We start from the raw sequence: 15884 nt of genomic DNA, 5'->3' as shown, positions 1-15884 counted from the left end.
AGAACTGAAAAAAGCATCTTATTTCACCATTTTTCCAGCAGCATACAACTCCTGATAATGCTTCATATCCCATCAGCATTTCTCTTTCAATGACACTCACAAACCAACACAAACATATACACAGGACCATATTTGTCCTATAAGGAACTTTCTTTTATAGCTATGGATAGAGCCCCATCTTGTGTTTTAAGAAATTCATTTATACTGTAAACAAATTAAAGTGCAGAGATGTGTGCAGCACAAATTTAATTTTGACCAACAGTAACAATTTCTGTTATTTTTCAAACAAATTCTGGTGCTTCAATAAATTTTAATAAAGTTTGCCTATTAAAGCACCAGCGAGAAAGCACCTGCCAGCCTGCGTGCGCCCCCTTGAGGTGAGGCAGAGTACTGTGCTGTGAAATATCGCGAATTGCATTTTATGTTATTGCTATTTTAATAAAAGTAGAGTAGTTTCGTAGGTAATACGAGAAGGATTCAAATGTGGGAAAGTGGATTGTGGGAACGGATCTGTATGTGAGCGTGTTAGTAAGAAGGAGGACCAAACAATAATGTGTGATATCTGCTTAGGTTAGGGTCCTCAGGCCCGTGCACCTGTGCGTAGGCTGAGCACCGCTCCAATATGGTCAAAACATGAGCAATGTGACTCGGCGAGCATGAACGTTCCCCTGCCTGTGTGGGAAATGTAGCTGATGCAGTCTGTGTAACGAAGATACGCCTCCTGCTGTGTAATCATGCCTGTTTTAATAAAAGAGACATCGCTGGGGAGGAGGAGGAGGAGAGTCTCCGGGACGACGCGGCAGAGTTCGTGTCTGATCGGAGCGCCACTCCCCCCTGGCCAGGGGAAAAGTCTTCGAAGTCTGGTCTCAACTTGTGGTGAACTTTGTTCGTGCGCCTGTCTGAGTACACTTCTGAGGATTTCGACGACAACTGCCTGCCTCACCTGCTGACTTTCCTCTGCACTTTATTGGGCGGTCAGCAGGAATAGTTCTCTCACACGTGCATAAAAGACATTACACAGACTGCAGAAAGTCATGGTGTATAACGACCATTTCTGTAAAGTTCATATTAGCAATATGGCACACGTCATGCAACCCAGTTTGTATTGGATCGTGCAGTCAGACGTGAGGCCCAATTCTCCCCTGCCTCACCCGGGGTTTCTGCCCTGGATTTGATCGGGAAAACAATTTTGACTTAATAAAATGGCAGAAATGTGTAGTCAGACTCCAAATGCATTTTTAACACATATCAGTGGAAAATATTAATCTTTATTTTTGTACACTTTCTTTTTTCCTTTTTAGTGCCTCCCCTCCCCACGTCACTGTGTTAATTATGTCCGACCTGGTCAAGAGTGAATTCAGTACCCGACACTCAACAGCTGACTGGACAGTTGTGCCGTCAGTACTAACGGCCCAGTCGGAGCAAAGAACTGGTCTGTGCTGCAATTTTAAGTAAATATTGTCATTTTAAATTTCATAGACTCATGAACGTTCTACTTCGGAGAGAGTTGCTCTAATCAGAATAATTGGGAATTCACGCGATCTGATTGGCTTTTAGCGGAGGTACCGTAATTTCACGACCACATGGCGCACTTAAGTCTTAAATCTTCTCCAACCTGGACGGGGCCCCTGATACTGCGGTGCGCCTTCAGAACTGAAGAAACGTCTTCACAAGAGAATAAAAAACCGTCCAGTTGACACAGAAAACTACCTTGGATAATTATGGCCTGGATGGTTGAGAATCTACACAGACAAAATCTGTAAATGCTTTTCGACTTGCCGGCTTTCGCAAAATTGCTAAATTGCTACATACATTGCTAAATACACGCTAGCATGCATGTTGTAAGCTATCGTACCGGTATGTTTTACCATGCCCGCGCCCTATAATCCGGTGCGCCTGATGTATGTGTTAAATACAGAAATAGCACCTGTAACTGAGGCTGCACCTTTTAATACGGTGCGCCCTTTGGTCGGGAAAATACGGTATATAGACCATAGGGCACGTTTGTGCGTGATATCACTCCGCATCTGCGCAACGACAACAACCTCCTATCTTTAGTATTGCTGCGCCAACTGGTGGTCTTTTGGGTTGAGGATAGCAGTGATCTATATGTAGCTATATGTAGCTATAGCGTCATTGGCCTCCACTCCAGCCACTCCTGGTAGTTCCTCAAAAACACTGAGTTTTTAGTGGATGCACAATCTGTGGAAGCAAACATAGAAATTTCTGAAGAGCCAAAGTTCTTGCAACAAAAATATAGTCCCCAATTAGGTTGTTTTGTTATCACACGACCCCGTCCCCATTATCTTAAGAGAATATAAAAGAATGAGTGGAGACAGAAGAGAGAATGAGACGTTTTTGGCCTGTGTCTCTCTTGATTTTGTGTTTATTTTTGCAGTAAACTTAAAGGAGGCCTTTTCACTTTGTTTGATTCCATTTAAGCTGATATTCCATTCTTGACATCTTAAAATTTACAGGATTCATGGGAGATTTATTTGGTCATTTTGCTTCTTTTTATTTACTAGTTCCCACCTTTATTATTTGTTTTTATTAGATTGCAATAAATCATATAACATTTAACAGATTGACTAAAGTCAAATGACCTGCGGTTCCCACCGATAGCCGTCATTCTGATGGGTTTTTGCTGGTTGCAGCTGAAATATTCCAATGCTCCATGTCACAGAGACAGTAAATACTAAACCCTAAAGATTCTGAAGGCATGATGTAAAATAGTAACGTATAATACAGACATTTGAAGAGACAATTAAGAGAATGTTTCATGCTTATAAGAGTGGTCGAGGAGCCATTTAGAACTTTATAAAGATGCATTGTGTGATACCAGGAACTAATTTAACTTCAAGGCGAAGCTGCTTCTGCTTTGTCGACCATCGACTGATCTCCTGAAAGTCCACCACCGCTTTTTGAAAACTGATTTTTTTCATCTATGGAGGGAGTAGACGGCAGATGTTTCCACAGATGCTCTTCACCAGTGGTCAGTGAGTGATGCAGCAGATGAGCGGGAGTTGACTGGCTTCAACCAGCTACTGTCTCAATGTCTCCAGCCCATAGTGTGGATTCTCTACGAGAGCAGACAGCAGCTTCACTCCTGAATCCTGCAGATTGTTGAAGCTGAGGTCCAGTTCTCTCAGATGGGAGGGATTGGACCTCAGCGCCGAGGCCAGAGAGTCACAGCTGATCTCTGATAAACTGCAGCAAAACAATCTGAAAAATGCAGGATAAGGTTATACGGTGCAGGTCTGCATGTTATCTGCGTCAGTACTAAACCTACGTTAGTTCTTAGTTGGGTCGTACCTGAATTCACGATATTACAAGGAATTTTTTTAATGTTGTGCATCACATCAGTATTGAGAACAGCCTCACTTCACCATCTTAGCAGTTGGTATATAGGTAGAAAAATGAAGACTGACCTGAGCATCTCCAGTTTACAGTTTGGACTCTCCAGTCCAGAACAGAGCCGCTTCTGAATCCTGCAACTTGTTGGCGCTCAGGTCCAGAACCCTCAGATGGGAGAGGTTGGACTTCAGAGCTGAGGCCACAGAATCACAGCTGGTCTCTGATAAACTGCAGCCTCTTAGTCTAAAATAACAATTATTTTGAGAGAAGACAAATAAAAATCAACATGTACCAGAGCAAAACACAGCTTACAAGCAACAAACCTCTGGTCCTGCACTGGCTTATCTGCCGTATGTTCCTATTTTGGGTTCTTTCAGGGCGTTGGACAAGATCTACACCGTATGTAAAGTGTGTGTAGGTCAAAATACCTTCCAAGTTTGTGAGACCACATTTCTCAATAGCACTCAACTCTTGTCAGGAGTTGGGACAAAGCGACCCACTCCTGATAGCTTGTGGGCGATGCTGCAGCAACCCTGCAATCCCTACACTCTCTGGTGAAACCAAATCAAAGGTTTTAGACACTGCTGGATGCTGGAAGGGTGGCTATAGTCTGCGACGCATCGTTCCCCTGACTGCACATTTCTCCAACAATGATTGGCAGCTGGTGTCACTTGTTCTCTAGATGAGAGAAGGAAAGAGAGCCCCCCCACAGTGTGTTTGATTGCCCCACTGCAAGCTCAATGCTGCCAGAAAACATTGCAGGAGCATCAATTCCCCTCAGGGCATCAACAAGGACCTCAGGAAAAGGTGCAGCTGCCACCTACTAGAGACAAGCACACTGAGCTGAGATTCAAAGCCCTCTCCTCCCAAGAGAAGAGCTTGTTTGTTGGAGGCTCTCGGGAGATATACTGGTGCCACAGCTCCAGCTCAGCCCGTCTCTGGAGCTGAGGTGGAGCTTAGCAAGTTTCATGGTTCTCCACCACTTCCTCTCGCTGAGGACCTTCTCAGTGGTGGTTTCTGCTCCACCTTCCAAGTTGAGCAGGTGTACTTCTGATTCCTGCCACCAGTGTCTCTGCAGAAAGAGTCTTCTCTACTGTTTTATATTATATTATAGAAAATTAGGATTTTTGTTTGATCTCTTAGATTTGTTGACTAAGAGCAGCTTTTTCTTTAATAACATAGAAAGATTCGATGAGAAGAGAAAATGTATTATTTTATGAGCTACTTCCACTACTATTATATACACATACTTCCATATTGTCTTAGATTGCAAGCTGCATTTATTGCATCGTTCATAGAAAGTCAGATTTGTGAGGAGAAAAACTCAAATAAGGTCATTTTCTTTAATGATCATTATAAAAGAAGGAGGCGATGAAAAACAAACAGATTTATAAAAAATGTGTGAAAACTTATGCATGGAAACCTTTTTAAAATGGTTGCATTGTGTAGAATCGGTGTAGAATCAACTTGTTGACTTCTGATTTGGACTCCAATCGAAGTGAGGTGCAACAATTGTGGATGCTGAAAGCTTCAGATCTTCATGAAGGTTTCGGTGTTGGACTGACCTGCTGCCCCTTTAAGAGGGAGGCAGGTTTGGGCTTCTGGCTGGTGGAATGAAGCCACCTAAGATGAAAATGATTGCAGGCTTTCGGTACCAAGGTTTAACAGGGTGCTCACTTCACACTTGGGCTTTTCTCTTTTTTGGGATGGGTTTTCTCAGTAGAGAAGGGGCATGGCACACTGCAGCAGCTTTCTTTTGGGGTTTTCTAGTTTTCCTTCTGATCTTTAAAAGACAGGAAGAACCATTTTTGATTGGTCTGAATGTTTGGGCGGTTTTGTGGCCAGCCTAAAATAAAACAAGACAAATCTACAACTGATACTTCCTTTCTAGTCATTGATGACCATCCTCACATGGGACAGATTTCCACACCAATTTAATACTGCAAATCTATCCTGTGTGGTCTTTTTTCCGAGAACTGTAACACTACGTTTATAACAAAGATCAAACATGTAAACATTTATGTCTAACTAATTACACCTGGGAAAGTACTCTGGACCATCTCTCTGACTGACCTGAGCGTCTCCAGCTTACAGAGAGGATCCTGGAGAAAACCACAGAGCTGCAGGAGTGATCCTGAATCCTTCAGCTGGTTCCCACTCAGGTCCAGAACCCTCAGATGGGAGAGGTTGGACCTCAGCGCCGAGCCCAGAGAGTCCACAGCTGATCTCTGATAAACTGCAGTACTTTAATCTGAATGACAGATAAAAGATGCCATTTTACAGCTCTTGCACACACAGTCATCATTTCGTGTTGGTTTAGAAAAGCCGGCAGTTCCTTCTGCCCCATAAACCAGATCAGCTTTCAGTCTTTTTCATTTCAGTATTTAATTTACTGCATACCTGAGAGTCTCCAGCTTAACGACAGGATCCTGAGAGAAAACCACAGAGCTGCTTCACTGCTGGATCCTTCAGCTGGTTCCAACTCAAGCTCCAGAACCCTCAGATGGGAGGGATTGGACCTCAGCGCAGAGGCCAGAGAGTCACAGCTGATCTCTGATAAACTGCAGTCACTCAGTCTGGATAAGGAATCATGGCAAGAAATGATCTCTTATTGGAGGAAAAGTCATATTACACTTGCTCAAAATCATTATTTCATTTTATTTCATTATTTAATCAGGGCCCTTGGAGTCAGGAGAGATCTGGCCCCCCACTGATAAACTGGGATATTACAGCAACAACATAGTTAAAAAGTATCTATAAATTGTCTTTCAATGGCTCATTTAAATTCATACTAAACTTCTCTTCTCCAAAAGTCAATGGAGTTTATCTTGAAGCCTTTTATTGTTTAGTTGTTATGTCGAAGATAAAGAAAGCTGACCTGAGAGTCTCCAGCTTACAGAGAGGATCCTGCAGAAAACCACAGAGCAGCTTCATTGCTGGATCCTTCAGCTGGTTATGACTCAGCTCCAGAACCTCAGATGGGAGGGTTGGACCTCAGCGCCGAGGCCAGAGAGTCACAGCTGATCTCTGATAAACTGCAGCGCCACAGCCTGGAAACCAATAAATGGGGCAAATAAAAAACACATTTCTAAATCTGAAAGTGAAGAGAAAAGCAGAAAATGTAAAGAAATTTAGAAAAGACCAACAGAGGCCTCCTGACCTGAGCGTCTCCAGTCTGCAGTTTGGATGCATCATTGCAGAAGACAGTAACTTTACTCCGGCATCTGTCAGGCTTTTGTTCTTGCTTAAGCTCAGCTCCCGTAGATGAGAAGGGTTTGACGTCATTGCTGAGGCCACAACTTCCCAATGACTCTTTGAAAGAAAACTATCAGACAGTCTGTTGTGTATGAAACAAAAATAGTGAGTCAAACTTTGGGATTTCTAATCAACTTATCTGAGAATCTACCTGAACACAAATGTAGCTCATTTCCTGGAAAAGCTAAATTCAACACCTTAGAGCAACAGTTTGAACGACCATCAGATCTGAAATGCAACTGAATTATTCTTAACATTTGTCCTATTTTAGAACAGCTCATAATTACTCAATATTTAAAATGATTATAGCAAATGGTTTAAAGAAACGTGCATCTTTTTATCTGTCTATCGGCTCTTTGGATATTTGCATTTCATCCAATTTGTACGATCGTGCGTCAAGTCTTAATTCAGCGATCCGATCGATGACATCAGAGTCTCTGGTTGCATCGATTGCCCTCAGCTTCTGTTACATCTGCCTGTTTCCTTCAAATCATTTTCACTGCACCTTTTTGCTAGTGATGAAGTTGCCACCTAACGGGTGTGGAAAGGGTCAAACAATTTGTGGGTCACATAAAGGCTCCAAACGGAACCGCCACAAAGACGTAAAACACCCATTTAAACCAACGAGGCCGGCTGTTTTTACGTTGAACAAATGAAGCAAAATAGTCACGTGTCATTAGTTAAAATGTGTTTTTCTGTCGTTTGAATATGATGTATACAAACAAACAAAAGTTATTTAATTACATTACAGTAATTTCATTATAGTCAGTTAACTTGTGGCTCCTATTATTCCTGCCTTATGTTGGTTTGTCTGGATTGAACTTTGAACTTATATCCAGCCAGTGTTGAACATTTCTGAATGAATTGTTGTTTTTTTTAATTTATGGACGCTGCAATGGAAATAAAGAATTGAAGGAATGACCACTGGAGGGGGTATTGCTACCTGACATGATCAACTGATTGATTTAAACGCCCCAAAAATCTTTACTTACACGGCCTTCCTGCAGTTCCTCACAGCTGGAATCAGGCGACGTCGTCCCTTCTCTGAGGTGTTGTACTGCTGCAGGTTCAGCTCATCCAGAACCTCCTCTGACATCTGCAGCAGGTAGGCCAGAGCTGAACAGTGGATCTCTGACAGTCTCCTCTCTGATTTCTTCTCTGACTTCAGGAACTCTTGGATCTTCTGATGCACTGACTGGTCCTTCATCTCCATCAGACAGTGGAAGATGTTGATGCTTCTGTCTGGGGAGATTTCATCACTGTTCACCTTCTTCAGGTTGTTGAGGACCTTCTGGATGGTTTCTGGGTGGTTCTCCATCTGATCCAACAGTCCACCCAAGATCCTCTGATTGGACTCCAGAGAGAGACCATGAAGGAAGCGAACAAACAAGTCTAGGTGGCCATTTTTACTTTTGAGAGATTTCATTAGTGCTCTCATGAGGAAGTCATCAAGAGATGTGACTGGATCATTATTTAACAACCCAGCAAACCTGGAAAAACGGTTTGGTTTCGAATATTTTAGGAACTGATTTATAACCGCTGTGTCTTTCCTGGTGTAACGGTGGAACATGTAGACGGCAGCCAGAAACTCCTGAATGCTCAGATGAACAAAGCAGTAGACTGATTTCTGGAAGATCACACTCTCTCTATTGAAGATCTCTGTACAAACTCCTGAGTACACCGACACCTCGGAGACGTCCAGTCCACATCGCTCCAGGTCTTCTGAGTAGAACATGATGTTTTCTTTCTCCAGATGTTCAAACGCCAGCCGACCCAACTTCCGAAGGAGTTTTTTATCAGCCTTAGTCAGTTCCTCTGGTCTCTGCTTTCCTCCATACTTCTGCTTCTTCCTCTTTATCTGAACCCTCAGGAAGTGTGAGTAGAGGTCAGTCAGGGTTTTGGGCAGCTCTCCTCTCTGGTCTCTGGTCATCATGTCCTCCAGAACTATAGCAGTGATCCAGCAGAAAACTGGGATCAGACACATGATGTGGAGGCTCCTGGAGGCCTTGATGTGTGAGATGATTCTCTTGGACAGATCTTCATCACTGAACCTCCTCCTGAAGTACTCCTCCTTCTGGGAGTCAGTGAAGCCTCGTACTTCTGTGATCCTGTCAACACACGAGGGAGGAATCTGATAGGCTGCTGCAGGTCTGGAGGTGATCCAGATGAGAGCTGAGGGAAGCAGGTTCCCCTGGATGAGGTTCACCAGGAGCACCTCAACGGACGATACTTGTGTGACATCAGAGATGACCTGATGCTTGTTGAAATCCAGTGAAAACCTGCTTTCATCCAGGCCATCAAAGATGAACAGAAGTTTCCAGACAGTCAGATCTTCTGCTCTGATCTTCTGTAATGTGGATGGAAACATGGCAGACATGAAGCAGTGAGAGAAGACTGTGCTGCTCATCTCTGATCAAGTTCAGCTCCCTGCATGAGAGCGGAAGCACCAGACTGATGTCTTGGTTCTCCAAACCTTCTGCCCAGTCCAGACTGAACTTCTGCACCGAGAAGGTTTTTCCAACGCCGGCGACACCGTTGGTCAGAACCACTCTGATGTGTCTCTGTTGCTCAGATAAGACTTTGAAGATGTCCTGGCACTTGATTGGGGTGTCCTGGATGTTCTTCTTGGAGGTTCTCTCAAGCTGTCTCACCTCATGTTGTGTGTCCACCTCCTCACTTTGTCCCTCAGTGATGTAGAGCTCAGTGTAGATCTTGTTCAGCAGGGTTCCACTTCCTGCTTCATTAGTTCCTTCAGTCACATGTTCACATCTTCTCTTCAGACTCATCTTATGACCTTCTATCACCTCCTGCAGATCACCTCCTGAAAATAAGTAAACCAATGATTTCCATCTCTCATAAATCATCAACACAACTACAAATTCATGACATCACAATTTCAATTTTATATTGAACAATTTTACTTTGTTTGGGCTTCATTTCAGCATCTCCAGATCTGCTTCCAGATTGTGAACAAGAGGACTCTCCTGGTGGAGCTGACTGGTCCCAGTTTGATAGGATGTGCTCCCCCTCTCACTATGAAACACATCTCTATTAGTCCTTTGATTTATAGGATGAAAGAACCTGATCAAGACTCAATATTGTTCCAGCATTTATGTCTGAATTCATCTTTCAGTTTTAAACATGATTCTTGTTTCTAATCAACAATATTCACATTAAGTATGTAACTATATGACTGTCTGAGGTTTAAGTGTTAAACATCTCCAATAATAAACTCACAACTGCTGCTGTTAATGTGACTAACAGCTGGTACACAAACACATCATCACACTTTAGTTTTCTTACATTTTGTCTGAACTTCTGAAGTTTATCACTCTATCTATGGACCGGTCACTGTTCAGGGACACACAGCTGGGCACTGTGGACTCTGCTCTGTCCTCGTCCATCCTGAGGAAACATCAGAAATAGTGATGAGACTGTGATGAAGGTAAATAATCTGTAGAGGTTGTAGTTAAATAATCCCAATTCACTGCATTTTTATCAAACAGGAACATTTCTAATACATTCTGGCTAAACACTGAATCAATAAATCAATGATGTATCTGTATAATTTCCATGTTTTCAGAGTTTAAGCTGCTTTTTTTAACTGTTCCCTGCAGTGAGAAAAGAACTGGCACCTTTTCCAGCCCCTCATCCTGCAGCACTGAATGTGCTCTAAAGTTCTTTCCAGAGCAAACGTCTCTGCACTTGCAGCAACATGTTGTAGTCATGGATCCGTGAGGAGAACCGGATACAGGAAACGCCCCCACTTTGAGCCCAAACCCAACTGGTGGCCAACGGTGGTCCGGCAACGACGGGGACGCTGGTCCATCGGGCCGACAACACTGGTTTTCCACAGGCCAACATGGTGAAAGGACTGTGCACCGTTTCATTTTAAAGAGCTGATGAATTTCATTTTTCACGATAGTAGAGGCTAATACCTACAAAATGATGTTTTGTATGGTTGTGAAATGTTCTAAGGCAGAGTTATGTGGTTCAGAAAACCTTACTTTAAAGGTGAGCCTTGAGGTCCAATACTGAAGTTTTCAGGGTGGTCTTTGGACCTGTCGCTCTTCATGGACACACAGCTGGACACTACGGACTTTGCTCTCTCTTCCTCTTCCATCACACATTCGCTCATTTTAAATGTGAGTCTAAACGGTTAAGCAGGAACAGTCTGCTGACACAGAAAATAAGATTAAAGAACATGATTCTCAGTATGAAGACAAGCAGAGGTCTGTCCAATGACGTATTGTCGGCTCATTCACATCAAAATCTATTATATGATGTAACCCTGTACATCATACAGGCCACATATATATTGGAAAAAAGTTTTGGGACATTTTAAAAGTTTACACCATGTTAAATTTAAAATAGTTGTGGAAAAAATGTTTTCTCCTGGGTGTTTCAGAAGGTGCGGTGGCATTAGACGGACGCACACAAATACAAATTAAAGAATTTTTATCTGGTTATGGTTTACAAAAAAACCTAAATTCTTTCAAGATGTCAGTTCTCAACATTAAATTCAACAAATAAGATGAGAATGCATTCAAAACTAAACAGAAATAAGTCATCACATCATCAAAGTGGGTCAAATGCAGCACCATCTTCTGTCATCTCAGACAGGATTCCAAGAAGAGGATCTTCATTTTCAACAACACACCTTGACATCTCATCATGGCTTGTCTGTCAGATTACAAGCAGCTTTTTTGATCAGGCGCATCATGTTTCTCACCAACACATGATGGTGCTGGAAAAACAATTTGTAGCCTGACCTAGAGGTCAAAATCTGCATGGCGTGCACAGCTACTAGTTGCAGCTGGTGGTTGTGGCGGAGGAGATACCAAACATATCTAGCAAGCTTGTTTTGGAGCAGAGCTTGTCCACCACCTCTGACCCCACTCATCACAGAAGTCCCACCATATCCATGGCCAGGGTGTGTGGCAGCATTGGAGCCTGCCTCAGGAAAAAGGTGTACAAAAGTTGATCATCCGTCACAACATTCCCGTCGACCAGCCGCAATGTGCGTCCGAAACACGCGCACGCTCATCGCGAACACGCAGGTTATTAAAGCCGCATCTCGCAGCGGAACATTGATTCGAGACGACAGCAGTGAAAAGAAAACCAAATGCTCCCTGAATATTAGAGGTTTTCCCAGGGGCTCGGTCAGTCAAGCTGGAGCCCCGAAGTTGAGAACTTTCACTTTCGCTTTTCTTCCTCTAAACGTCACGTGTTGTGGTTTGATCCGTTCATATCCGGCACAAGCGCCTTCAGAACAATTTGGTCCACGTTTTAACTGAAATACTGGGAAACAACTGGAGTTCGTCTGACAGATGTTCGTTTTTGGCTGCGGAATCAAACTGTGTCAACTTTTTGATCTACAGGATCCCCTCTGGTTCAAAGTGTCCCCTATAGGATATTGACAGTACTGACCTTTGGGGGCTGCACACACCTCTTATTGTTAATGCACCAACGGAGCTGATCCAGTTGTCATCAGCTGGCCAGTCTGACTACAGCTCATTCGGGGAAATTTGCTTCTCTGGAGGAGAAGCTTTCAAAACTTGACGGGCTGGCGAAAAAATGACTGTAATTTTGGAATCAGCGTGCCAATTTTATTTTTAATCAGAAGAATTTAAAATAAAAAAAACCCTCAACAGGATATTTTCAAATTGTTCCCCAGTGTAACTTCACCTGAAATTGTGGACTCCAGAATATCACCATTAAATCCATTTAATCACTTAATAGCTGTGGAATTTGAGCCATGAGAAAAATATCTCTCCATCATGATTTCCAGAATTTTTCATCAATATCTGAGATTCTTCGAAAGCTTCGCTGGTGTTGGGTTTTTATTGCTTCTACTTCATTTTCAGGCACAGTTCTTTTATTTCAGATCAAATCAAATCATCTTTATTTGTAATGTCTGTTTAGTCAAACTTGGTGCTATGCAGAATCCCAGGGCCTGATCCCTAACAATCAACAGGAAAATCTCCCTTTAACAGGAAGAAACCTTGAGCAGGACCAGGCTCATATGGGGGGGACCCTCCTACTGATGGGGGGCTGGGTAGGGAGAGAGGAGGAGAAGGGGGAGGACAGGTAGAGGAGAGACAAGGCAGACATCATTTAAATCGTGTTAATTATAATAAGCTATCAATATAAGAGAGGAGAGCGTCAGTGGGGTCAGAGGTCAGTGTGCAGCCATGAGGTTGATTGGTTCAAGTCGATCATGAGAAACCTGAATTGTGTCAGAGGGCCACACCAACAACATCCAAAACTTAATTCTTCTCAGCTTTTTTACATTTTAAAACGCACTACATTATATAGTTTGAATAGCTGGTGCTGGTAATCGGAAGGATAAAACTATTCTGTAAAAATGTATGTTTAGCTTTGTGAAATTGTGTTGTATAGGTCAAATAAGAAAATAAAATCAATTGAACCAGTGCATGCAATTATTTTTAACGTGTTAATCTCCACAAAGAAAGAAAACAACAAACAAACAAGTTTATAGTGGTCCAGTAATGCGCTATAGTCACACACCAGTACAATTAACAATAACTCATGTTTTCCACCTGCTTTTCCATCTTCAGTGGGAATAATCCAGTGCGTTCTGGGCTTGAACAAAGGTATTAAAAGCTGGAACTGAATCTGAGGTGACTGAAGGACAGCTGAGAGGTGGTCATCAGTGATGGATCACCTGTGTTTGGATCTGTTGGACTTCATCACTGAGAATGTCCATTCACATACATACGTAGTTAGACCCAAAGAGGACGAGAATCTTCTGAGCAGGTGTGGAAAGTTCTCCTCTTTGAGGGAGGAGTAAAAGTCCAGCATTCATTATATACATCATTATCGTTTTAAATATTTTTCGATTATCTAAGGTATTTTTCTCCTTTTTTTATGATTATTTTGATATTTAGACGCATCCTCATTGTCTGTATTTTCTACATATTAAATATTTTCATTGAGAAAAAAATAATGACTTCAGCACCAGCGTTCACAGAACGTAACTGAACATTTGTAAAATATGACACCAAATACACAAACAATATTGGTCATTGAAACACATCAAAAGGATCCTTTTCCCACAAACTCCTCAAGAGTCAGATTTACGATTTAAAGAACTGAAAAAAAGCATCTTATTTCACCATTTTTCCAACAGCATACAACTCTGATAATGCTTCATATCCCATCAGCATTCATCTTTCAATTACACTCACAAACCAACACAAACATATACACAGGACCATATTTGTCCTATAAGGAACTTTCTTTTATAGCTATGGATAGAGCCCCATCTTGTGTTTTTAAGAAATTCATTTATACTGTAAACAAATTAAAGTGCAGAGATGTGTGCAGCACAAATTTAATTTTGACCAACAGTAACAATTTCTGTTATTTTTCAAAAAATTCTGGTGCTTCAATAAATTTTAATAAAGTTTGCCTATTAAAGCACCAGCGAGAAAGCACCTGCCAGCCTGCGTGCGCCCCCTTGAGGTGAGGCAGAGTACTGTGTGTGAAATATCGCGAATTGCATTTTATGTTATTGCTATTTTAATAAAAGTAGAGTAGTTCGTAGGTAGGTAATACGAGAAGGATTAAAATGTGGGAAAGTGGATTGTGGGAACGGATCTGTATGTGAGCGTGTTAGTAAGAAGGAGGACCAAACAATAATGTGTGATATCTGCTTAGGTTAGGGTCCTCAGGCCCGTGCACCTGTGCGTAGGCTGAGAACCGCTCCAATATGGTCAAAACATGAGCAATGTGACTCGGCGAGCATGAACGTTCCCCTGCCTGTGTGTGAGAAATGTAGCTGATGCCGTCTGTGTAACGAAGATACGCCTCCTGCTGTGTAATCATGCCTGTTTTAATAAAAGAGACAACGCTGGGGAGGAGGAGGAGAGTCTCCGGGACGACGCGGCAGAGTTCGTGTCTGATCGGAGCGCCACTCCCCCCTGGCCAGGTGAAAAGTCTTCGAAGTCTGGTCTCAACTTGTGGTGAACTTTGTTCGTGCGCCTGTCTGAGTACACTTCTGAGGATTTCGACGACAACTGCCTGCCTCACCTGCTGACTTTCCTCTGCACTTTATTGGCGGTCAGCAGGAATAGTTCTCTCACACGTGCATAAAAGACATTACACAGACTGCAGAAAGTCATGGTGTATAACCACCATTTCTGTAAAGTTCATATTAGCAATATGGCACACGTCATGCAACCCAGTTTGTATTGGATCGTGCAGTCAGACGTGAGGCCCATTCTCCCCTGCCTCACCCGGGTTTCTGCCCCGGATTTGATCGGAAAAACAATTTTACTTATAAAAATGGCAGAAATGTGTAGTCAGACTCCAAATGCATTTTTAACACATATCAGTGGAAAATATTAATCTTTATTTTTGTACACTTTCTTTTTCCTTTTTAGTGCCTCCCCTCCCCACGTCACTGTGTTAATTATGTCCTACCTGGTCAAGAGTGAATTCAGTACCCGACACTCAACAGCTGACTGGACAGTTGTGCCGTCAGTAACGGCCCAGTCGGAGCAAAGAACTGGTCTGTGCTGCAATTTTAAGTAAATATTGTCATTTGAATTTCATAGACTCATGAACGTTCTACTTTGGAGAGAGTTGCTCTAATCAGAATAATTGGGAATTCACGCGATCTGATTTGCTTTTACCGGATGTACCGTAATTTCACGACCACATGGCGCACTTAAGTCTTAAATCTTCTCCAACCTGGACGGGCCCCTGATACTGCGGTGCGCCTTCAGAACTGAAGAAACCTTCTGGATAGAAGGCGAAACATCTTCAAAAGAGAATTAAAAAGCGTCCAGTTGACACAGAAAACTACCTTGGATAATTATGGCCTGGATGATTGAGAATCTACACAGACAAAATCTGTAAATGCTTTTCGACTTGCCGGCTTTCGCAAAATTGCTACATACATTGCTAAATACACGCTAGCATGCATGTTTAAGCTATCGTACCGGTATGTTTTACCATGCCCGCGCCCTATAATCCGGTGCGCCTGATGTATGTGTTAAATACAGAAATAGCACCCGTAACTGAGGCTGCACCTTTTAATACGGTGCGCCCTATGGTCGCGAAAATACGGTATATAGAACATAGGGCACGTTTGTGCGTGATATCACTCCGCGTCTGCGCAACGACAACAACCTCCTATCTTTAGTATTGCTGCGCCAACTGGTGGTCTTTTGGGTTGAGGATAGCAGTGATCTATATGTACCTATATGTAGCTATAGCGTCATTGGCCTCCACTCCAACCACTCCTG

General features: G+C 42.7%; 1 protein-coding gene and 1 long non-coding RNA gene across 16 annotated transcripts in view; both read right to left on the bottom strand.

The window, feature by feature from the left end:
- Positions 1 to 2348: 2348 nt before the first annotated feature.
- Positions 2349 to 15884, bottom strand: part of LOC130520651 (NACHT, LRR and PYD domains-containing protein 12-like) — a 56590-nt gene continuing 43054 nt past the window's right edge. For 7 of the 15 annotated variants that reach the window (XM_057024360.1, XM_057024370.1, XM_057024359.1 and 4 more), the window contains one exon: positions 3052 to 3222. In XM_057024360.1, the coding sequence (XP_056880340.1) occupies positions 3187 to 3222 (36 nt within the window). In that variant the 3' untranslated portion in view covers positions 3052 to 3186. Of the gene's footprint in view, positions 3223 to 3428; positions 3598 to 5427; positions 5548 to 15884 lie in introns of those variants that run through there. The other 8 variants (XM_057024365.1, XM_057024366.1, XM_057024374.1 and 5 more) reach the window with 5 other exon arrangements.
- LOC130520656 (uncharacterized) lies at positions 8984 to 11202 on the bottom strand. The gene is made up of 4 exons (XR_008948980.1): positions 10617 to 11202; positions 9913 to 10014; positions 9531 to 9642; positions 8984 to 9430 (listed from the first exon to the last, which is right to left on the bottom strand). It is a non-coding gene; the product is annotated as an uncharacterized LOC130520656 (long non-coding RNA).

Source organism: Takifugu flavidus, unplaced genomic scaffold (genome assembly GCF_003711565.1).
Source record: "Takifugu flavidus isolate HTHZ2018 unplaced genomic scaffold, ASM371156v2 ctg468, whole genome shotgun sequence".
Lineage (NCBI taxonomy): Eukaryota > Metazoa > Chordata > Actinopteri > Tetraodontiformes > Tetraodontidae > Takifugu > Takifugu flavidus.
The sequence above is the reverse complement of the archived record's forward strand: the minus strand, read 5'-3'. Positions and strand labels throughout refer to the sequence as shown.